Genomic DNA, 25171 nt, shown 5'->3' with positions numbered 1-25171 from the left:
TTTCCTGGGGCGGTCCTCATGTGAGCCAGTTTCTTTGTAGTGCTTGATGGTTTTTGCAACTGCACTTGGGGACACATTCAAAGTTTGCCCAATTTTTCAGACTGACTGACCTTCATTTCTTAAAGTAATGATGGTCACTCGTTTTTCTTTACTTAGCTGCTTTTTTCTTGCCATAATACAAATTCTAACAGTCTATTCAGTAGGACTATCAGCTGTGTATCCACCTGACTTCTGCACAACACAACTGATGGTCCAAACCCCATTTATAAGGCAAGAAATCCCACTTATTAAATCTGACAGGGCACACCTGTGAAGTGAAAACCATTTCCGGTGACTACCTCTTGAAGCTCATCAAGAGAATGCCAAGAGTGTGCAAAGCAGTCATCAAAGCAAAAGGTGGCTACTTTGAAGAACCTAGAATATAAGACATATTTTCAGTTGTTTCACACTTTTTTGTTAAGTATATAATTCCACATGTGTTAATTCATAGTTTTGATGCCTTCAGTGTGAATGTACAATTTTCAAAGTCATGAAAATACAGAAAAATCTTTAAATGAGAAGGTGTGTCCAAACTTTTGGTCTGTACTGTATATCTACAGGAAACTGGTACAGCAATGGGAAGTAAAATGGCTCCACAATACGCAAATCTGTTCATGGCCAAGCTTGAAAGTGGCTTTTTGTCCCCATGTCCCATCAGGCCTCTGGCCTACTATCATTTCATTGACAATATTTTAATCATCTAGACGGGGTCTGAGCAACAGCTGAAGACGCTCCATGAACACTTTAATCAATTTCATCCCACCATCAACCTAACACTCAACTACTCCTGTACTGAAATTAACTTTTTGGACACCATCATCAAGCTACAGAACACTGAAATAGAGACATCCTTGTACCGGAAACCAATCGACCGTCCTACATACCTTAAATGGGACAGTTTCCATCCAAAACACATAAAAAACTTGATTGTTTACAGCCAAGCCATCAGATACAATCGGGTATGTTCCAACCAGATGGATAGAGACAAACACCTTGATGGCCTCAGAAAGACCTTTTTGAATCAGGGCTACCATCCAAGAACAATTGGGAACCAGATTACAAGAGCCACCAGAATATCAAGGAATCATCTCCTACATTACAAAACCAAACAAGAAAACAACCGGGTGCCTCTAGTAGTCACCTACAATCCAAACCTGGAGGCGCTAAGGATAGCTGCACGGAAACTACAACCCTTACTACAAAAAGATGCCCGATTACAATCCATATTTCCAGACCCCGCACTTCTGTGTTTCAGGCAGCCCCCAAATCTAAGAAGCATCATTGTCAGAAGCTCCCTGTCATCTCCACCAGCTACAGGTACCTTTCCTTGCAACCAGAAAAAATGTAAAACCTGTCCGTTTATAACGACCACAGACAAGATAAAGATCCCCAATTCACATCAGGACTATAAGATCCCAGGTACGTTCAGCTGTATCACATCTAATGTAGTGTACTTAATTATATGTACCAAATGTCCAGCTGGGGGTCTTTATGTAGGGGAGACAGGGCAAAAACTTAGAACAAGGATGAATCATCATCGCCACACAATAAAAGAAAAAAGAATAGATCTGCCTGCAGCCAAGCATTTTTGTTCCCCTGATCACAGCATAAAAGATATGAACTTACTAGTATTAAAAGGTTTTGACACTGGACCTGGTCAAAGGACAATAAAACCTTCACACTCCTTATCTATTAACTGCTAAAATATTTATAGCCAGAACTGTTTATCTCTTCCATAATAACTCTGCTTTTCGTCACCTGTCTTACCTATTGTATCTTTTTTTTCTTGTGTGTCTTATTGTGTATAAATATGTGACTCTTCAGATTTTGTGGTATTCTATGCCTGATGAAGAGACCTGAGTAGTCTCGAAAGCTTGCAATTTGTTACCATCTTTTCAGTTAGCCATTAAAAGGTATCAACCACTGAGGACTCTCAAATCTAAAGATTTTTCTAAGGTACTAAGGAGATAACAAGATCCTACTGGGTGACTAATAATCCCATGTGTATCCCAACCTTGTGTTACACATGCAGGTGGCGCACATGGTTCGTGGACTCACTGTGCCACTGGACCGGGCTTACCTAGGAGGCCTAGGAGGGGGGTAGCTAAGCAGCTGCCTAGTGTTCACTGGAGCTCCTGATGGTGGAGTCAGGCTTGGCTGCAGGTAGCCGCCAGGTACCACTCCTAGTCAGTTCCCGGTACTGCAGCTGATGACTGCAGGGGTTAGGTACTCAGACACGGATAGGACTCTGGGTCTGTTCACACTGCTAGGTTCTGGATCCTCTGCGGAACGGTTACTGACACGGACTCGGGTTCTTTTCTGAATATTAGGTTCAGGATCTACGGGTAGAACGGTTACTGACACCAAGTCTCAAACAGGGCTAATTCGGAGACTGTTAGGACAGTCTGGATACACGGCATACTCGGATAGACATACATTCAGATACATGGGTCTCGGATACTGGTTCAGGTACCGGCCGCACAGGGACCAGGGATTATGGGTTCAGGACTGGCCACACAAGGATCAGTGTTTACGGGTGCAGCACTTGCTGCACTCACTACTCACTAGTAGACTACCAAAGTACCTAATGATTCTGTGTTGTTTCTACACCTCCTTATTGGGGAGGGTGCTTTTTAAACTGGATGCCTCCCAGCTGTTGGCTGGGAGCCATCTTGCAGTTGCACGCACTGACCCTTTAAGAACAGGGCAGTGCGTGCGTGCACTAGGCACACTGCCGGGACTCAGAACCAGGAAGGAAACAGAGACCTCGCTGCGTGGCCGGGGCGGTGAGTATGCAGGCATACCTGCATGGAGGGGGAAGGGGAACCATGCAGGGGCGCCGGCAATAGTGTTACACCTTCCTTATCATCCTCCATTCCTGTCCATACTCAGACTGAGCTTTAGTTCTGAATATAATTTCTGTAACCAAAAAAAGAATTAGCTTTGATGTGCTGGCAATCTGTAATCATTAGATATAATTACTGATATTTAATCATTTAATATTTTCCTTAGATCATCTGAGACGACAGAAAAAAATAACCATCTTCCAAGCATCGCCAATAATTTCATTCCTCAGGCTGCACCCAACACCTGTAACACTTCTGAACATGGCCTTCCCCTCCGGAGAACAGGTATTTTCTTAATAAAAAGTGACAGGATTTTTGCCCAAATTACTATCCTATATTCTTGTACAGCTTATAGCATGCATTATTCAGCCCCCAAGTGATATGAAATAAACAATTAATACCTACAAAACACAGCATCCCAAAAAATAGTGAAAATTCACCAAAAACTATTCGAAACACAAACTACAATCTTAAACATTCATTACATTACTGTAGATAGATTTTTTTCTATCTATGACATATCATACAAAGTTGTCTTAACTGGCTAGAACCACATAAAATAATTATAAACAGACATAGTGTTGGTGATTGGGATAACACATAAAGATACTGAGATGACACTACAATCTGATCCAAACAGACAGTAGATGGTTAATAATTTACATCCCAAGCCAGAAATACACAATGGATAATAACAATGCCTAATGTAATGCAACGATGTGCAAATTAGGGTCTAAAGATATAGTACAACCTGGCTCCATAGTGTACCTGGAGCAAAGGAAGTTTTACTGTCGGCTTTCTCCTTAATCTGCTGCTATAGACACTAAAGGCCCCATATACATTAGATGGCTATTCTTTCAGCTGACTCTCCCATACACAGGAGTGCTCAATCGCCTGAGCACTCCAGTGTTCTCTATGAGAAAGTCGCCGGCTGACATGTTGGCTGACAACTTCTCTCCAAGAAAACAATGTGGTCTGCAGTCCGAAATGAAACATGCCCAGTCGACATCTCCCCCAGCCATCAGTTGATGCGCCTTCAGAGGCTTCATGCATGATAGATAGCTGTCAGCTGAATGATGTTTCAGACGATCTTTCGGCCGGCCTGTTTCTCCTCCGTCTCCTCCATACACAGGAGCACTCAACCAGCCAAGTGCTCATGTCTCCTCTGTGAGTGAGCTGCTGCCAAATTCTTCTGACAGAGGCTTATCTCACCGAGAACAAAAGTATCAGCAGTTCACAATCAGAAATGCTGGATTTTTATGAATGAAATCCATCTGAAGAAGGTCTTGTTGACCAAACCATCACTGTTTTCATTTTTGGATTACGATTCTCATTAAAACTAAAATTTCTTGCAACTTCAAGGTTCTTATTCTGATTCATGGAGTGGTATCCTATCCAGGCACCGTATCTTTATACAGAGTAACGTATATTCCAGCTGTATACCTGTCAAATATATTATCAGGTTTTATAGAACTGGATAACCCCTTTAGGATATCCATGTATATGATGAATAGCTAGACCAGCTTACACCTGACATGCATAACGAGTTATAAAAGTTGCTAATTTCTCCGCCTGTTTGTACCTTTTTGCATTTTCAAGTATACATTTCTAGTCATGGAAACATAATGTATATCATATGGTCCTGTAGTGTCAGGAGAGAAATAGTGAACACCACAAAAGAGAAGAATGAGAACGTAGGATTTGACTACTTCAGCCCTAGTACACGGCTGCTGCTGTATCTTACATAGTAGGTGGGTCGGTAGCCATGAGTCAGTTGCCATCACCCATGATACCCCCTATATGCCAGCTATATTTACTGCACATATGTGCTCACGTGTTCGGTTCTGGTGCTGGTGTGGAGTCCTGACCTTGGCGAGGTTGCATGTGAGCTGCTAACATTAGAATTGTGCACTTAATTTCCCCACAGCCTCTGAGCCAAACTTGAAGTGGCCTGTCAGACCCAAGAAGTCTGGGGAGAGGAGGAAGAACCCACTAATGCGCAAGGAAAGTGCTCCACCAGCAGTTAGAAGAAGACCCCCAGAGACACAGGGTGGGTGAATAATCCACAAGGGGTAAAGTAGGGTAATGTCCTTTACATCCTCGCCAGTTTAGCGTCAGACATTTTACAGCTTGACAATAGATGCAGCTTCACATTATTTCTACATCCTTACATGATTCTTAGATACATTTTGGAATTTCCACTGCCTGTAGCCGCAGCGTTATACTATTGTTTTAGGGGACAATCATATATTTTCAGTATAATTTTTTTTATAAAATTATATATTTTATACATTCTAATTTTATGGATTCTATTCTTGATATTTTAATTTACTAGTGATGAAAAATCCTGCCAATGACTGTTTTCCAGGACACACAATCTTTCGGTTGTCTTGAGTTTCTGTCTTGTTCCTTTGCAGATTCGTCCCCCAGTAGTAGCAGCACTCCTGTGTCTGGCTGCAGCTCTCCGAATGACAGTCTGACAGCTGAAAATGGAAGTCTGTCCTCACTACCTGGTGCTGGCTCAGAGGTGAGGGCCTTATATAATCCCTTACACCTAAAATATTCCTTTTCCTTCACTTGATAGGATTGTTTTTACTTGTCCAGATATAGTTCTATTCTACTACCTTCTATATACCCCTAGAAATGGTTCCATATTTCCACCTGTCATTGCAGATTTGCAGTCCATAGCCCCAGTGTTCTGTAGCTCTTTGACAGGTATAATATATGTAAATTGTATGCATTGATGTGACGATCCACTTGCTTTCTCTTCCATAGGGTCTAATTCCTAGAGTTATGTATGTGCCCGGTATTGATGATGGTACAAATACCCTGTCTGCCACTCGTATTCAGCCGGTCATCATCCTGGAGCCCTCTGGCGCACACACTCCATTGGTTGCAGGTATGTACTTTCCAGCTAGGACAGAAGGGCGTAGGACCCGGTTAATCAAGACTGGCATCATTCATGCTGGTGTTGATGAGGAGATGGGCTGGAGTCAAACGCTTATGATTCATGAAGAGTCGTAAGTCTTCGGCCCCTGCTGTGGTGTAGCGAAGAACCACCACCGCTCGTCATGAAATTGATAAGTGGTGGTCGTCCCATCCCAGATCCACCCATTTTTCCTGAGCTAGGAGAAACTGTAGTGAGAACGCCAAAAGTCACAAGATTTTGAGCCTTTTCAAAGTTTTTACGCCAGAATTCTATGCCTTTTCCATAAAACTTTGGCCATTCTCCACCATCCTTGCTAACAATGCAGGTCTCCTGAAGAGAGGAATTGTTCACAGGTTCTAACTACTCACTAACGGGTATGGGATTATCAGAGCTGGGTTACTTCTCTCCAAGTAAAGATCAAATCATTAAAATCTAGTAATACCGGAACTTTATTATGATAGATGGATTTTCTATAGTCAGTGGCCACAGCTATCACCCAGATATGCTTTCCCTGGAGGTGATCAGAAACCCGGAGGGAGAGATACTGCTGCAGCTGTATCCCCTCCCCAATATCTGCCATTTATTATTTTTATTTTATTTTTTTTGGTGACTGAGGAGGTTCTTTAAGAACTTCAGAGAAAATGAAAAAAAATGATAGTTTCCCCCTAATAAAATATATTATGAAGTTTTATAGACTGTAGTCACATATACCACTGGTTTATGTTGATGGGTACACTTTCAATGTGCTCTGATTATGGCTTTTGGCGTGCCTTTACTGAGCGAAGTACATCATTTTATTGATATTTCTAAATAATCCTAATACAAACTCTATAACTAAAGAACATGACAGCATTCTCATCATTTTAAAGCCACTATGTTTGATCTTTAAGTACATACTGTAATAGGACATGTGGCTGTTCTTGGTAGTTATTCCCAGTAATACTGCTAATATTGCTTTTTCTAGATAGGTAGTGTGGTTTAGGCATAAGTGGTGCCACTGACAGATCATTTAAAGGGCTTGTCATTTTTATAGATTATTGAAGGCCTGTGATTTTTTTTTAACTTGATATGAGATTACAGTTACACATACTGATGCAAAAATACGTCACCTTGCGTTAATAAAAATATGATTCCCCATGTAATCTCCAGAGCTAAGTTTCTGTGTATAGATCTGGAATCTAAGGGGTAAGGTTTATCCTTTTGGAGAGTGACATGCCAGGTCTGGCATGCCAGTATGAGGAGACTTAAATGCCTTGAATGCTCCTCTGGGAAATTAAATATGTAAATTGTCTCGTCAGAGAGGAAGAGGACTTGAACTCTAGTGCCACCTATTGGAAGCAGCTATGCTACAAGTCATTATCGACCCTTTAACGAGCCTTGAAATATGAATTAAGATAAAATCTAAATCAGAATCTCAATTTGTAGACACGGTTTGTCGGGATAGTGCTCCTCGTCAGTACATAGTATGAGATCTGATTTGGCTGGGTGAATTTTCTCGGAAGAGACAATTTGCATATTTATTTTCCCAGAGGAGCATGCAAGGCATTTAAGTCTCCTCATACTGGCATGCCAGACCTGGCATGTCACTCTCCACAAGGAGAAACCTTACCCATTAGATCCCAGTCTTAGCCTCTCATCCACCAAAATCAGATCTCATACTTTGTACTGTTGAGGGGCAATACCTCAAAACACAGTGTCTACAAAATGAGATTCTGATTTGGCTTTTATCTTAAGTCATATTTCAAGGCTTGTTAAAGGGCTGATAATGACTTATAGGATTGTTACTTCCAATAGGTGGCACTAGAGTTCAAGTCCTCTTCCTCTCTGAAGAGACAATTTGCATGTGTACAGGTCTGATATCCATCAATCATTTCATTGCTTATTCTAATACCGTGTTTCCCAAACCCTGTCCTCACAGCCTCCAACACATCCTGTTTTCAGGATTTCCTTACTATTGTACAGGTGAGAGAACCTGCAGCTATTTCTGCTGCCTTGATGATACTTCCACCACCTGTGCAATACTAAGGAAATCCTGAGAACATTACATGTGAGGACTGGAGTTTGGGAAACAATGCTCTAAAAAGTTTGCAAATTGTCCACACCACCCCCTTGTGGTAAGTGTAGATATGACATATGAGCAAGTTGAAATGATCTGTTAATAAATATCTATTTTCTACATTTTAGTACAAGGCATTGGTTCTGTGCCATTGCAATTCACCCACTCTCTTATCAGCACTGACCATACGGGACACAGAACTTTAAGTCGCACGCGTTCTGAGCCACTTCCTCAAAATCCCAAGACACTCCAGCAACAACTACTTTTCCAGCAGCAATATGCAGCATTCCCCAATTATGCAAAATGGGGCAGCAAGGTGAGGATAGGAAATATTTTAGCAGTTTACAAATCAACTTGCGTGTTTGACGACGTGTGAAGATCAGTCGGTTAAAATTGTGTTTTTTGACTTGAGTCTTAGAATTTCCCAATGTGCAGGTGTTCAGTACCTCCTTATATCAGAAGACATAGATCTTACTGTAGGATGCTATTACAGAGGCTGAGCTACTGATGTAACACCAGCCGACTGACATGTACAAAGCCCTATGTACTAGGGCAATGGGGCTAATTAATCTTCATTCTTAGGTGCCAAACTAGGACAACCGACAGCAGGACTTTTACCGTTACAACGGGTTCAGGTCTTTCCTTATAAGTAGTATGTCCATTGTAAAAGTGCAGGCATTTCAGTCTGACATCTGGTGGGTAAGCTAAATTTGTATTTGCATCATAATCACAAATTTGTCTTCTCGTATAGCGCCCTCAAAAAACGAGTGAAAAACCAAGATTGAGCCAGATCCCATCAGAAGAAATGGATGATAGCGTTTCTATAAATGAGAGGCCTCCAGACGTGGGAGGAAACCCTTCTCGAGTCCGAATGGAGGCTTTACGAGGTGCAGCCCCCGAGGCACACAGCAGCAGTCAGCCCGTGGTCCAGCAGCACTTCCTTCCGCAGGTAAAGGATACGACAGCTGTTAATGTTGTAAGCAAAGCCGTGGATGATAAACTGGTTTTATATGAACCATACAGGACAATATGGTATACAGTACATTATAAGGGAACCATCATGTTATATCTCTGCGGCCTTATAACGGCACTGTGGGGCTCCGCTATTACACATCACAAATGTGGGACTTGGAAGGAGTTAAAGGGGTTGTCCACTACTTTAGCATTGATGACCTATCCTTAGGATAGATAATCATTGATCGTCCGGGGTCCGACATCCGGCACCCCTGCAGATCAGCTGTTCTCTATTGATTTGAATAGGAGGTGGATGTGTAGTACCCTGCCATGGCCACTATCAGACAGCCAGCTCCACAAGCGAGCATTTGTGGCCGGTGGCTGTTGCTGCTGACACCCAAGAAGAGTTGATTGGCGGGGGTACTTGGCGTCGGACTCCGATAGAATAGGTCATCAATGCTAAAGTAGTGGACAACCTCTTTTAAGTGTAAATGTTGTTTTAGGAGAACTTGCAGTGTAATATCTGTGTTTGTCTTTAGCTCCTCCCCCTCTCCATAGAACTTAATGAGCACCAACTGTCATCTCCAATCCCAGTAATGGGGAAATCTCTATTCACTGAAGACAGATTTTAAAGATTTTACCTATGAATTAAGAATGAAAGATCAATCCAGGAGGAAAAAGAAATCTAATAAATATAAATCTGATAAAATATATTACAAAGAGATTATTAAAGATTATTATCTCTAATACGATATATTACAAAGTTGCTTATTTTCATTTGTATTATTGATTTATGAAATAAAAATTAAAATGAGGTCTGTCACACCCAAAACTGAAGTTTAACTATTTAGACCTTCTAATAGGTAAATTAGCCCCTATAAGAATCATACTGGTACTGTAGATTTTAGTAAAAGTGTATTATGGAAACATTTGTTTTATTACATATGTAAATGAGGGAGGTTTAGGTGCTCCCATGCCGTGGCCAAGGGCTTGTGGAAGCTTTCCGTCCACAAAAATTACAATACTCAGCCCAGAGTGCTGTCTGATTAAACTCTCCAGACCTAAATATACTGACACCGAAGTATCCGAGCTACAGCACATACATACATTGTCAGTGTGTGCAGGGACAGCCTTCTCATCCTCCTCTCCTGTGTATAGCGGCCATTCCCTGCACACAGGATTATAAAGCAGCAGCAGATGAGAGCCGCACACTCTGCCATTGTGCATGTATTCATCTCCCTCGCCTGTCAGTATCGGCCATTACTGCTGCCATAAACAGGAGAGTGAGATGAGGACATTGACACTGTGTATGCAGGCGCTTGGCCGCTGCCGTTGTAAACAGGTGAAAAGGATGCAACAGTAACTTAATCAAAGATTATTACTCTTAACAGCAATTGATTCTGATACAAAATTAAACAAGGTTAGCAGATTATTAAAGTGCAATACATAAGTCACTTCTTCAAATAGAAGCAGCGGTAACAGTTATAACAATTAAATCCTATCATACAAGGCACTAAACATTTACAATGGATACAAGCGTCTCTATTCTATTACTCTGTCCTGTGGTGCGTCACAGTCACATCCTTATTCGTCACCATCGTTACCCTATCACTCTGGTGGTAATGACACCCGCCGTCCAGGCCCTAGTGGGAGCCTATGCTACTACACCGTTAGGCCACGAGTCTCTTCTTGGTGAGTCGCTTCTAGCACACTTTTCACTGGCCGCCTCCGTCTCCTGAAGCGCAGTCCCATTCCCCTGTGTACCATACTTCTGCACCTCATGTCGCGGATCTCACGAATGTCCCTCTGACACGGTCCGTTCACATCTCGTGGCTCTGGTCCCGCTCACTCAGTTCTGGCTCAGTTCACTTACCTCTCAGGTCCCAGTCCCTTGTTTCTTCACTCGGGTCTGGTCACTCAGTTCTTCCTCCAGTTCTGGTTCCCGTTCTGGTCACTCGGTTGTCCACCCGGATCTGGTCACTCGATTCTTCATTTGTATCTGGTCACTCAATTCTTCACGTGTATCTGGTCACTTGTAATGGCGGCTATAAGCCAACCTCGCTGCACCACACGACCGCCCTGCTGCAGGTTCAGGCGCCAGCTCCTCCCCTTCACTGACCTCCTTGGCTTTTTATAATTACTAACTGGGAAACAGGTATCACCTGACCTGGTGTCTCCTCCAATCTCTTCCCTCAGGAACCATGCACTTTGTTATACAGTTCCTGCTGATACAATTCTTTCCACTTTCTCTTGTCCTACAATCTTGGACCAGTAGATGGCGGCGCTTACTTGCAGACACGCTGTTATGCATAAACTGTGGACATCTTCCATTTGTCCATCTACTTACACTGTGTCAGTTTGTACAGGGTTATAGAGTTAGATCAGGCAGCGCTCCAAAGTGAGTGCTAGCAATCACTGCAAGGGGAGGGGCAGAGTATTGTAATTGAGGGGACAGAAAAGTGCACTGTGCCCTTGGCCACACCAAGGGTACACCGAAGCCCCCTCATATATATATGAAATAAAACTGTTTTTCTCTAAAGCACAGTGCTAGTATTATTTTTATAGGGGCTAATACCCCTATGTGAAGGACTAAAAAGGTCAATCTCAGCTTTGTAGATAATAGACTAACTTTAAATCCATTATAGTTATCAGGTAACCATGCAGCCTACCAAAAAATTGAGTGGTGCCAACAGAAGATGAAGCGGCCCTGCACTTTTCTAGAACTACAACACATTGGTTTAGCAATTACCAGGCTCAGACCAATTAAATACCTACTGATATGCCAAATATGTTTTCACTGACCTCCCCTCGTTGTGTTTAAAGTAAAAAAAAACAAACAGTTTATTGTAGTTTTCATTCTTTATATTGGATGTAGTTGTTGTTTGCTGCTATCTGATTGGTAATATACAGCATTTACTATGTACCTCTCAGAACTATGTGTGGGAGGCCGCCCACCATCGCACCCCCCAACATGTGAAAAGAGCACCTCTGGATACCCTGATGATTCCCCTAGTGTCAGGAGCTCATCGTCCTCTCTCTCGTGCAAAGTCTTCACCAGCTTCAGCCTCTCTCCCCACTCAAGACCCCTCATCTAAAACCATGACACTTTCAGTGCCAGAACAAGCTGACAAGCCACGCTTCACCACAGGTAAAAGAAAAAAATGGGAGCAATGAATTGAGTCCTGGAAAGCTGAGCTACAATCACTCTGCTAATAATGATAATAAAGTGCATGACATTGTGTAGTGCACACTTTGTATAACTGCTTGTCTTCCAATGTAGGAATCGTATATGACTCTGTGATGCTAAAACATCAGTGCACCTGCGGAGACAACAGCAACCACCCCGAGCACGCGGGGAGAATCCAGAGCATCTGGTCGCGCCTACAGGAGAGAGGGCTGCGAAACCATTGTGAAGTAAGAGCCGTTATTCCTATCATAGTGTCACACAGATCACTCTATACTCATCGTGTAACTCTGCCCGAAAGGGGAGACCATCATTTCTTCCACAATATATGTTGCAAGATGGGTGCCGGCAGCAATGGGTACTGACACTTTTGCGCCACGTAATTGTGCCATTTAATTAATGCTGTTTGATTGACATAGGAAGTTAAATGGTTAAAGAGCAGCAATCAGGTGGTGGCTGTATAGCAGTCAGCACCTGCCCAGTATTGAGCGGGATCAGCGCCTAAGCCTGCATCCATACACCCACATACAACTTAGAACGTACTATTATGTCCTATATCGAGAAGGGGTTATTAACAATCATAATATGCTCCCTTTATTACTAAGCTCATGCTGAAATTCTCTTTTCGTTGTCTGCAGTGTATTCGTGGTAGGAAAGCATCCTTGGAGGAGCTACAGTCTGTACATACAGAGACGCATGTTCTTCTCTATGGCACCAATCCTCACAATAGACTGAAACTGGACAATCGCAAGCTCGCAGGTACTCGTGTTTCCCTCGGTATCACACAAAGCAAGGAAAACAATAATAAGACTATTACACATCTGATATATACAGCATTGAACCCACATTAAAGGAAATGGACACCGTAGGGGACAATATTGTTTTCACATATTTTTGGCTAATATTATTTTTGCAATTGTGTTTCATTTAAAATATTGCTCCCGAGCTCCTGTCAGCCGATTTATGAATACAGACCATATCAAAGTTGAGCTGAACTTTCATGTGGTCTGAAATCAGCTGATAGAAGCTAAGTAAAAGACAGGTAAGAGTTACGAATTGATGGATCCTTAGTTAACTCTTACTACAGCCAGCAATGTGCACGGAAAGAAACAATATGTAAAAGCCAACAATGCAAAATTTTAAATAAAACCCAATTTAAAAAAATATTATTTGGCCAAAATACATGCATTAAATGAAAGAAAAATGTCCCACAAAGATTCCATAGCCATTGTGGTAATTTTCAGTATATCTACCCTTTTGTATAAATAAGATTAGTACTGCGTCTAATGTATGATTGAAAGTGAATCATTTCAGACCTAAAACTCAGACTGACTCCCTGATAAATGATTGTGAGGAAATCTATATGATTAGAGAGCATTGGCTAAGTGGAAGGGTTTTTTGGGACTTTGATATTGATGGCTTAGCCTTTGGAGCCCCATAAATTAGATTAACCTGGAAATAAGGTTTTATAACTGGTCTCATTCAATGGGGTGTAGATTGGAACTCCTAAGTGCCATCATATAAGGTGTACTGTATGTGGGTCATCCACCTAACACCATTGACTTCACGCACCTCAATGTCTATTGACGACATGCTATATAGAATCTATATAAGGCCAGTTTCATAAGTCCGACATTCACAGTCTGTACGGCTGCAGATCTCCAGACCCAAACTTAACAGCCTCATAGGCATGTATGAGGCAATGGTGTTGCAGAAAGAAGTCTAAAAATTGTGATCCCTACTCAGACCATAAGGCCTCGCTCATATCAGCGTATAAATCGGACGAGTGCAATTGCACTTGTACCAATGTTATTCAATGAGTCAGTGCTGATCTGTGATTTCTCTCTCAAGTCAGAATCTGGTTGAGAAAAAAAATTGCAGCATGCTGCGAGTGTCCTAGTATATCGGACAAGACTCGCCAATGCAAGTCAATGAGTGCGAGAAAAAAAACGGATGGCACACGGACCATGTGTACACCGTTCATTTTTTTTTCTCGCACACATCTCAAAGGAACCAGAAAATTTTATTAACCAAGTACAGTAAATTCACAGCCAGAACCCCCCGCATAGAATAGATAGATAGAATAGATTGATGTCTTGTACATATCTAATGTCACAAGCCCCCTACATATTATTAAACTTGCACACTTTTAGTGCCTTTCATATGGCACTAAAGACTGATTAGCCTTATTTAACCTAATGAATAAATAAATTAATTCATTTAAGATAGGTACCCCCTATTTTTGATAATCAGCAAAGGTAAAGCAGACAGTGTGGACTTATATTATCAGACTGGAAAGGTCCCTGGTAGTGTTGCGCGAACGTGCTCGGATAAGGGGTTATTCGAGCGCGCTCGTGTCCTAACCGAGTATCTTCAACGTGCTTGGAAAATATGAAATATGTTTGTGTTGCCGTGGCTGCATGTATCGTTGCTGTTAGACAGCCGCAACACATGCAGGGATTGCCTGTTTTTCAGGCAGCCTCGGCGATGCGAACATATTTTGCGAGCATGCCGAAGATACTCGGTTAAGACTCGAGTGTGCTCGGATAACCTCTAGAACACTAGTCTCTCGTTATTCTGCCCTTAAAAATACTAGTCCGCAGACTCTCCAGAATTGGCGCATCACATGAGATGCACCAATTCTGGCCCTTTGCCCAGCTCTTCCCAATTGCCCTGGTTTTGGTGCAATTGGGGTAATGTAGTTGGGTTTGATAGCAGCTGTGATTTGGCAAAAATCACAGCTGCCATCAACCCCTGGGGTTAGTAATGGAGAGGTGTCTATCAGAGATCCCCATTACTAATCCAGTAATCAAAAATAAAAACACACAGAAAAAATACTTTTTGAAAAAAGACTCCCCGACGCTTTCCCTGATTCACCAATTTATTGAAAGAAAAACCCATGCAGGTCTGCAGTAAGCCACCGAATCCGATGTAGTCCAGAAATGGATACATGAAAAACGTAAAAAGACAGAAACAAAAACAAGAGACAGTCCCTTGTTCACCAATATATGAGATAAAACTGGGGTCACCGCTAATCAGAGTTCACGGCTCCCGCGCTGCTCTGCGAGACCCCGCGGCTCTGAACGGCGGTGACGTCAGTAACTACACCGCTCAGTAGAGCTGCCGAGTCACGCCCTATGAGACTCCATATAAGATTGCTTTATTAGTGTATTTAACTAGCTTTAAATTACATAGAAAATCAGTGTATGTAAAAGATGATGTTATAAATGGATTGCGTATGGAAAAATCGCATTGTACTCGGATGACACTCCTCCTACTTTTCTGGATCAACATTGGAGCGATTTTTTTTTCCGCAGAGGCCTAAATATCGGATGTGAAAGCGGCCTCACAGTTAAAATGGAGCCACATCCCCTTCATTGTTCGCCAGGCGCTGCACCTCACACCATGTAGTGGCTGGTCCGGGTACTGCAGCTTTCTCAAGTGAATGGGACTGAGGTGTCATAACAAAACGTATGGAGTGGTGCCTGGTAATCGGTGATAGAGACGATGCTCACAGGAATTGGCTGCATTTCTATACATTCTAGATAGTATGTCACTACTTCCCCTCCCCTAACTTTATATGGAGCCAGTAATGAGATTCCATTTCTTTATTTGCAATATGGACGGCTTCTGAAGCATTGACCATATAGGTGTAGGGTATGCTGGTGATCCTTTTTCAAATGCTGCTATATTCTGTAGGTATTAATGGTAATATTGTGTTCAGTGATACCTACCGCGATCATAAAGACCTAGGTATAATACAGAAGCTGTACAGCACAGCGGATCTGTAGCTTTGGTCTCATCTGCAGAAATACAGAGCTATTGTGCTATTTGGGTCAGAACTAGAACAAAACAGGAAGGCAGAATGGTGCAAGTGCGTTCTGCTCATCTGTTCTCAGCCTGTGTTCATCTCCGCAGTAATAACATGGACGTCCATTCACGTGGCGCTGTGATATAAGCACACCGCCTGCACAATAACCTGCCCCATTATGTGGTGCGGAGTGTTTTTCACATCATTCACAAAGCTTTCGATTAGCTGAAAGGAAGACACGCTTGTAATGTCAGCAGAGACATCAAAATAAATGTCCCGGCTCGCTGGACGAAAACAAGGATTTCTATTAATACTACATAACAGCGGCCGCATAAACCAATGTCCTGCAGAGAAGGAAAACAAGAGTCAGAGATTCCAGACATGGAGGAAAGCAAACAGCATTGTGCCCTCCGCAGGAAGTCCTCCCCGTCCTGTAGACACTCATTGTGGGGGCGCTGCAGCAGGACCAAAACACATGAAAAACATTGGGCGGACTGCCCGGAAACATGAGGGGGACGCCATCTACACCTAGGAAGGCTGCACTAATAGAAATGTGGGAAGTGCCGGTATGGGCTGTCATCTGGGGTACGACACTCATTAGTCACCGGTCAGATGCCAGACAGGAACCAGGTATAGATTGCCCCACAGTGACGTCATGTCAGGTAAAGGCAACATTAATAGAACAGGATGTATTTGGCCAGTAACGTGATAGATGTCAGCCAGACACCTGTGGACCACTGCTGTTCCTGACCCCACCATAAACGTGCACGCTTGGTTCAGATGAGCATGCATGGTGAATTCAGTGGAAACAGAGGAAAAAGCAAAGAATCTATGGCAGCATGGGCAGCACATTGGCTCAGTGGTTAGCACTGCAGCCTTGAAATGCTGGGGTCCTGGGCTCGAATCCCACCAAGGACAACATCTGCAAGGAGTTTGTATGTTCTCTCTGTGTTTGCGTGGGTTTTCTCCAGGTTCTCTGGTTTCCTCCCACACTCCAAAGACATACTGATAGGGAATTTAGATTGTGAGCCCAGATGAGGACAGTGATGATAATGTCTGTAAAGCGCTATGGAATTAATGGCACAATATAAGTGAATAAATAGACATCAAGGATTGAACATTTTGAAATCTCATATGCCTGATCCCTCTTTCCTGTGACATCTGACAGCAGGGAGTCACATTAGATTCTTTGCCGATTGTGCTGAAATGCTTGTTTGGATGACTTTCAGCAGTGAGTATGTGCACGTTTAGGCCATAATCAGACCACTGTTATTAGTAAACTATGGGCCTCGATTCATCAAAGCTTTTATGCCAGAATTCTGCCAGGAAAAGGTTTGAAAAGTTGCAAAATGTTGGTGTATTGTGGGGCTGTCCTAAATTTTAGCTTCTTTTGGTGGTGTTTTTTGCATAGCTCCAACAAAGTGGGCGGGATGGGGACATGGCAAACCCGCTTGTCAAATTCATGACCAGTGTTGCTGTACTTGACGCCACAAATCTTACTCCAGTCCCAGGAGTATTCTGGTCTTTTTCTGGATGAGTACAGTGCATGTAACAGCCGGCAGCTCCCGCACCAGGCCCAGATGCAGACAAGCTCATGGAGCTGTTCACTGAGCCAGTCACATCCACTTTTTGATTATTACAATTATTTGATTATTACATTACAATGAACCCGACTTTACTTTACCTTTTTTATTTCTATTTCCTTAGAGTAAACAAATAGATTTAGATAATAAAATGCAACACAAATTGCCCCCTTCTCCTGGAATCAATACGTTCTGCAGAAGTGAAACTGGATGATCGCTTCTCAGCTTTTTCTTGTTTTTAAATTCATTTACCGTATTTTTTCCACAGGAATTATCTTTTTGTTTATCCGTTTTTTTTGTAGGAGGTGCAGGTACAACAGTCAAACAATTGTTAATGTTTTTGTCATTGATGGTGCCCATCAATAAACATTAATCAGATCAGTCTAGGACAATGCTCTGTATTACTGACCGCAGTGCCGCGTGCTGCATCTTCATGGTTATTTTCAGAGTACTCTGCTGCCACCTTGTGATTGTTTAAAGAATTGTCATCAAATATTATTTAGCTAATTTTTTTAGACTTCTTTTGGGAAATCATGTTTGTAAATTGTCTCTTCAGAGATCAAGAGGACTAGAACTCTAGCGCCACCTAGCGCTAGAGTTGTAGTCCTCTTCCTCTCTGAAGAGACAATTTGCATATTTAATTTCCCAGAGGAGCATTGCAGGGCTTATAAGCCTCCTCACTATGACATGTCAGACCTGTCACTCTCCACAAGGATAAATATTAATATACCATATCATTCAGTATTTGGCAGGAGACAGATTTATTTGATTTTTATTTTTCATTTTTTTGTATTATTGCAAATTTCAGTTTATATTTATTTGTAAATAAATGTTAGGAATAAAAATAGGGATTTATCATTTCCTCCACAGTGTAACAAAGTCTCAAAATGTGTCACAAAGGGTATTAAGACAAGAATGTTGTGACCTTTTGCCTTTTCTTATAAGTGGACACAGCTTAATAAAGTTAACTCGACCAACACCGCACAGTAAATTTATTATATTGTGTGCCAGACAACTGGCATAAATTGTATGTGTGATGATGGTCGACGTGATAAACTCTGGCATAAATTGTATGTGTGATGATGGTCGACGTGATAAACTCTGGCATAAATTGTATGTATGATGATGGTCGATGTGATAAACTCTGGCATAAATTGTATGTATGATGATAGTCGATGTGATAAACTCTGGCATAAATTGTATGTATGATGATGGTCGATGTGATAAACTCTGGCATAAATTGTATGTGTGATGATGGTCGACGTGATAAACTCTGGCATAAATTGTATGTATGATGATGGTCGACGTGATAAACTCTGGCATAAATTGTATGTATGATGATGGTCGACGTGATAAACTCTGGCATAAATTGTATGTATGATGATGGTCGATGTGATAAACTCTGGCATAAATTGTATGTATGATGATGGTCGATGTGATAAACTCTGGCATAAATTGTATGTATTATGATGGTCGATGTGATAAACTCTGGCATAAATTGTATGTATGATGATGGTCGATGTGATAAACTCTGGCATAAATTGTATGTATGATGATGGTCGATGTGATAAACTCTGGCATAAATTGTATGTATGATGATGGTCGATGTGATAAACTCTGGCATAAATTGTATGTATGATGATGGTCGATGTGATAAACTCTGGCATAAATTGTATGTATGATGATGGTCGATGTGATAAACTCTGGCATAAATTGTATGTATGATGATGGTCGATGTGATAAACTCTGGCATAAATTGTATGTATGATGATGGTCGATGTGATAAACTCTGGCATAAATTGTATGTATGATGATGGTCGATGTGATAAACTCTGGCATAAATTTTATGTATGATGATGGTCGATGTGATAAACTCTGGCATAAATTGTATGTATGATGATGGTCGATGTGATAAACTCTGGCATAAATTGTAGCTGGAATCTATGGTACAGTAGCTTATAGCTTGCGCAGATTTCATTTTCTGACACATGGACAGTGTAAAGATGCACAAAGTAGATTAAGAGAGAGGTGCTCGCCTCTAAATAAATTTACCCCATTCCAGCAGGATTTTGGTTCAAAACTGAGTTCTAAAATGCCAATTTTAATAAGTCACCCGCCCCCAATACTTTAATAAAAATGCTAAAATAACACAAGTAAAATCTGTGTCAACGTTTTAATGTGCTCTGACTTCCTAAAGGTACTCAACTCTGGGAAGTGATTTTTTTGTGTTTTTACACCATACTAATAATCCCCAATATCTGATAATTTAGCACTTGCTCAGTCCTATTGATTTAAGGTTAATGGAGTATTCCCATCTCCAAGATCCTATGCCAATATGTAGAACATATAATAATAATATTCGCAAATACGTCTGATTAGAATTGTAGCATAGTTTTTCTGATTAGCTATATCGCCTTCCTCATTTGCAGGGCATTGCAGTAGCTTAGGTATCCATGGTTACGACCACTGATATAGTGACAATACGCTAGTTGCTAGTGGTCATAACCATGGATACCTAAGCTACTGCAATGCCCTGCAAATGAGGAAGGAGACATAGCTAATCAGAAAAACTATGCTACATTTCTAATTGGAGGTATTTGCTTATATTATTATTATTACACCTACTACATATTGAGGTAGGATCTTGGAGATGGGAATACCTCTTTAAGGCAGAAATATATGCACTTATTATCCAATAACGTGAAAAACACAACTCGGATTATATGCTGAATTTATCATAATGGGAAAACAGAAAGGAAATCATTGATGTGTAAATGTTTGAGCACACTGTCAGTCAGTGCACGTCAGTGATGTTATGTTGCAGTGCCAAACACAGCCTGTGCTATTTCTGGGCAAAAACTGTCATATAACCCCTGTAAATTATGAAACCCTACGAAAAATAGCAATATTTGTTCAACTGGAAGGGCGCCCAAGGTTTTGCATATGCCAAATTGTATGTTTTGATTTTTCCACTATGACCAATTCAGCAAATAAACTGTAATGGTGCAGAAAAATAACAAATAAGTTAAGTTTAGCTGTATTCCCCGCAGATGTGTAACTTCTTTTGCCTAAGACAGTTAGAAGGGATGTGCTAACTTTTGTAGAAGATGAAATCCTATATATTTAGGGTTATACATAGTTTTCTGAGTGCACTTATTATACACAAAGGCTCACTTTTTTTTTCTCATGGATTTTATATGTGTCTTTGAGGAAAAAAATCCAATACTTTCCTTAGGTAGGAGCTGTGGCTGTGGGGCAGAATACGGGGCTGCAAGGAGAGGTGATATGGCAGCTATAGTCACTCCAGTGCCTTTATTCTGTTGGCTCTGGGAATCTGTACAGTTCTCCAAAAGGATATACTTTTTAAAATTACTTTATGATTTTTTTTTGTTCTTCATTTTTTTCCTTATTATTTTACGTGCTTATTAATAACCATATTAGTCCTGTGAACGTGTTACTCCCTTATAATAGCGTGCATAATATTTACATGTGGCTGGAATTTCCCCTTATTAAAGCTCATTAGTGGGAATTATTTTTCTCTGTAATCCGCACTGATTAGTGACCTGGAGCAAAATGCAGCATATGGGAAACTAAAGATTAGACACAAGTCGGTGTACGGCAAGGGATGGACCTAATTATACTACATCCTCTGGACTAATGTCTTAGGCATCCATTTCTCAGCATACCTATAGTATGGATGGAGCAGAGCTTTTCACCGCAACATATCCACGTCCATTTTATTGTCGTCACATTGTATTTTTGCTCCAAAAAGAATGGCAATTTTGGACACGCATCACGTTGGGCTGTATACTTTTAAGATTGACCTGGCTTTGTCGAGTCTTATATACTCAACCATGCAAGTCAATGAGTTTGTAGGAAACATTGGACTGCACTCGGATGACATCTGAGTGCAGTGTGATTTTTGCAGACTGACAGAATGGAGAAGATGGAGAATTTTTTTTCTTCGTCTTCTCCTCATCTGAAACAATCTGATCACACTTTGATTAGAGCTTGATCACAGTGTCATTTGCATAGTCGACCCGATTTTCTCAGATGACAAAAATTACACAGCCTTATTGTTTTTCTGAAATAGAACTTGACACATTTTAGTTTATGGGGGTTTTTCACCTGTTCATATTTTTTTTTTAAGGACCATGTCCGTTTTTAATCTGAACCGTGGATCAAACTCACCCATTCAATTCAATGAGTCCGTGAGAAAAACAGAAAGCACATGGATCATGCATCTGTGTCTCATGTGTGCTGTCATTTTTTGACTATTTAATGTGTAGGAGAAATTTTTTCTTCAGCATACGACAAGAAAAATCGGATGCAAAATGGTTGGTAAATACGAACACATGGCCAAAAAATGAATGAATGTCTGATTCATCACACTGATACCAAAAATAATCTGCACTCTCTCATGTATAACAAAAAAAACAATGTCTAAATGAGGTATAACGTCTATATTATCCATGGATGCACCAAGAGTTTAAAACATATATATATTCTCACCCCACATTTCGATGCTGGTATTTTCCTGTATGACTGGTGCTGCAGTTATATGTAGATTCAATTCTTATCATTTTTTAATGATGTAATAAAATGTAGGTAACCACTGACTTCTTGTTGGGCTTTTGCTTAGACTCTGCAGGCAATCTGAATAGTATAGCTGCAGTGTAAAGCATGGGAGAAGAATAGAGTAACAATCTGAATTTATGAGAATACAGAATTTGGATATTGATCCATCGCAGGTTTCATTAAACAGTACTACAATCTTTGATTATAGCTGTGACCTAATGAATCTGCGGCACTAAGCAGCCAGCACTATGTCACATACGTAGTACATCTCCTGGTCAATAGATGAAATGTGATCGCTGTGTCTGCATCATATATTGACTTATGTAGCTTCACTGACCAGCTCTTGTCTCATTCCCAGGCATTCTGTCTCAGAGGATGTTTGTCTTGCTGCCATGTGGAGGACTTGGGGTGAGTACAAATTAAAGAATATTTCCATTATTGATTTGTTCTAAAAACCACCAGTGATATTAAAAGTAAAAAAAATCATATTCCCATCTTTTATGGCTTATTGTAAGGATATAAGATAACTGATCCTAAACATCCGCAGGGGCCTTCTGCATTTCTCCTCCGCCGTGGCGCACCTCCTAGTTTCCCACTGTGCAGGAGCGACAGCCCAGCTCCACAGCGTTATTGTTCTCTGCACAGTGGGTTGTAGGGAGTGTTACTATCTGTAAAACCCCTTTAAAGATATAACTTATAGGGTCATATAAGTCATATCTCTCATCTAAGGTGTAAACATTTGACTTTAGTCCCAAGTTTCAGGATTACCATGACATTCTTGGTGTCTGTAGGACACAGTAGTTCATAGTGTTGCCACCTGATGGGGAACCATATCTGGTTGCCCTGAGAGTCACATTTGGGGACTACTGTACTATATGGATAGTTAGATCCACTCCTTATCTTATACGCTACTTTCAGTGTCTCAATATGAACTGAGCGGTCTATCTGGCCGATTCATTATTTAATATTGTGTTGATTTAAAGGGGTTGTCCTAGAATAAAACAAACCAAACACATACTCATCTACCTGATCCAACCACTCACCGTACTATTGCCATTGTCCCCTGCCGGTGTCATGGCTTCCTCTTTAGCGGCCAGGGAATATCAGGTGACTGCTGGAACCAGAGCTAAATTGGCACGTTCCATCTGAGCCAGAAGAAACAGTCTCCTAGCTCTTTCTTATGGTTAATACGGAACAGATACCAGCAGCAGGACGGAGACATTGGCATCCAGTAGGTGAGCGTGTGTTTTATTTTTAATCTTAGAACCACCAAGTGCCATTTTTAAATTATTTTTAAATAGTGAACATATCCCTTTAAGTATCTATACGTAAGCCATATGCATCTATATCCAAAAAAAGACCACTAAGTCTTTACATTGCGCAAGTCTTCCATGTGGCACTCGGACCGTAAGATGCACTTGAAGGCTCAGGAGTTGTAAGCACATGGGCACTTAGCGTGATTCCCTCCTGCTTCTTGTCATTCTTTCACTCTATATTTTTCTCAGATGTGGACACTTCTATATCTCACACAGTTTGTGTTGACAGTCGGACACTTTGATGTTCAGCTCTGTAATGTCACACCTCTTTATGTAGAGAGGGGCGTACATGGTCCCAACTGTCCCCTTTGATAAGAATACAGTTAATGGTACTTTAGAAATCATCCACCTTATCCTGCAGGGATATATGGGATCCTTTCATCTAACACATGGCACATGTGAAGCCCTGAAGACACATTCCTTCTTTCTTGACTGTTGTAAAAGTGAGGTTTCCTTACATCTCAGGCCGGACTTTTAGGATATCAAGTGAAGGCCCTTTTTCTCATGCCTGGGACCATAGGCCTGTACAGGCGCGAGGGGTTCTTCAGGACATTAAAAACACATATATAAGTACATGTAAAATGGGAGTCCCATCACTGATTCACCCATCTTGAGCAATGTGCCAGGCCATCTAAACCTCAGGGGATGATTGAGTTAAGGCCTCACATATGTGTTTGATTAGCCCAGAATCCCCCAGGTTTTTCCGCGTCTCCTTTGTTATTTCCCTGGCGCTGACGCGACTCTGATGAATACAAGATGTTTCACGGGAAATGAAAGAAGAAGAAGAAGAAAAAAAAAAGATAAAATAAATTCCTTTCCAGTGCGTTTATTTCTAAAATCAAACCATAATTGAGATCAGAGGCACGGGCAGGCACAGACTCTCAAACTCCAGCCTCACCCAAAATCATTAAGTGTTTTATTCATAAGCACTTGAGGTCCTGAGTCTGTTCATCCTCCAGTAATACTCTCAGACGCTCTTGGGTTAGGTTACCAGGTGACATGGAGAAAATACATTTTTATGCATACAAGTTTTTAAAATAATCTAGAACTGGATGTGAATATTTCCGAAGAAGAACATGGGCATTTTTTTCATTGTCGGACTATAAATACTGCTGATATGATTTGTTCTAGACATAGTCCAGGTCTTCTGAGAGAAATCATATTACACCTGTTATCACACATTTTCCTATGATCATGTGCTGTAGGGATTAATCAGGTCTCGATTGTTAGTTTTTGATACAGAAAATCATTGTTGGATTGCAGTGGTTTTGACACTAAAGCTTCATTACATTGTCAGCGTCATAGGCCATGAGCCATATTCTTCTTGCTACAATGACCCTCTGAACTTCCTGGCCTGTATGCCTTCAATGTATACTTACATTACCTGTATTAGCTGTGTAATATAGCTCTTGGCCTTGACTGACCTGGATTTGCACAAACCTCATTATAGCCAACCTATATGAGGACGATCCATTTCTTGACGATTGATATTCCTACTCCTCTCGATAGGATCTTAACCCATTGGTGGAAAGAAATGTACTGTAGTCACAAAGACCATGGATATGGAGATGTGATTGCTGTCTATGGTCCTATTCAGACAGCAGAGCTGTGCACATGGAGACTATATGAAGTACATGGTGCCATCGGCAGTTTGAGTGCCGCTGAAAATGTATATTCTCTCCAAGATGCATCACTTGCAGGTTTTAAAATCTCATAGTATGGCATCAAATGGAAGATGGCACATTTTTTTTATCTTATTCATTGAAAATTCAATATAAAATGCCACCTTATGCCTCTGTGTGAAAGTGGAGTAACTACACAGCCTTTTAGGGGGCTTTGGCTTGTAGAAATCATTAGTCTTATTGTGGTGGTTGT

General features: G+C 41.2%; 1 protein-coding gene across 7 annotated transcripts in view; it reads left to right on the top strand.

Moving 5' to 3' along the window:
- The window catches only part of HDAC7 (histone deacetylase 7), a 439476-nt gene that overhangs the window by 385246 nt on the left and 29059 nt on the right, over window positions 1-25171 (top strand). For 6 of the 7 annotated variants that reach the window (XM_073663183.1, XM_073663180.1, XM_073663181.1 and 3 more), the window contains 10 exons: window positions 3052-3170; window positions 4813-4935; window positions 5303-5412; window positions 5661-5784; window positions 7999-8186; window positions 8622-8819; window positions 11756-11972; window positions 12105-12238; window positions 12647-12767; window positions 22339-22388. In XM_073663183.1, the coding sequence (XP_073519284.1) occupies window positions 3052-3170; window positions 4813-4935; window positions 5303-5412; window positions 5661-5784; window positions 7999-8186; window positions 8622-8819; window positions 11756-11972; window positions 12105-12238; window positions 12647-12767; window positions 22339-22388 (1384 nt within the window). The remainder of the gene's footprint in view (window positions 1-3051; window positions 3171-4812; window positions 4936-5302; window positions 5413-5660; window positions 5785-7998; window positions 8187-8621; window positions 8820-11755; window positions 11973-12104; window positions 12239-12646; window positions 12768-22338; window positions 22389-25171) is intronic. The other variant, XM_073663179.1, reaches the window with a different exon arrangement.

This window comes from Phyllobates terribilis, unplaced genomic scaffold (genome assembly GCF_046119375.1).
Source record: "Phyllobates terribilis strain yellow unplaced genomic scaffold, ASM4611937v1 Scaffold_2__4_contigs__length_985480577, whole genome shotgun sequence".
Taxonomy (NCBI): Eukaryota; Metazoa; Chordata; class Amphibia; order Anura; family Dendrobatidae; genus Phyllobates; species Phyllobates terribilis.
The sequence above is the reverse complement of the archived record's forward strand: the minus strand, read 5'-3'. Positions and strand labels throughout refer to the sequence as shown.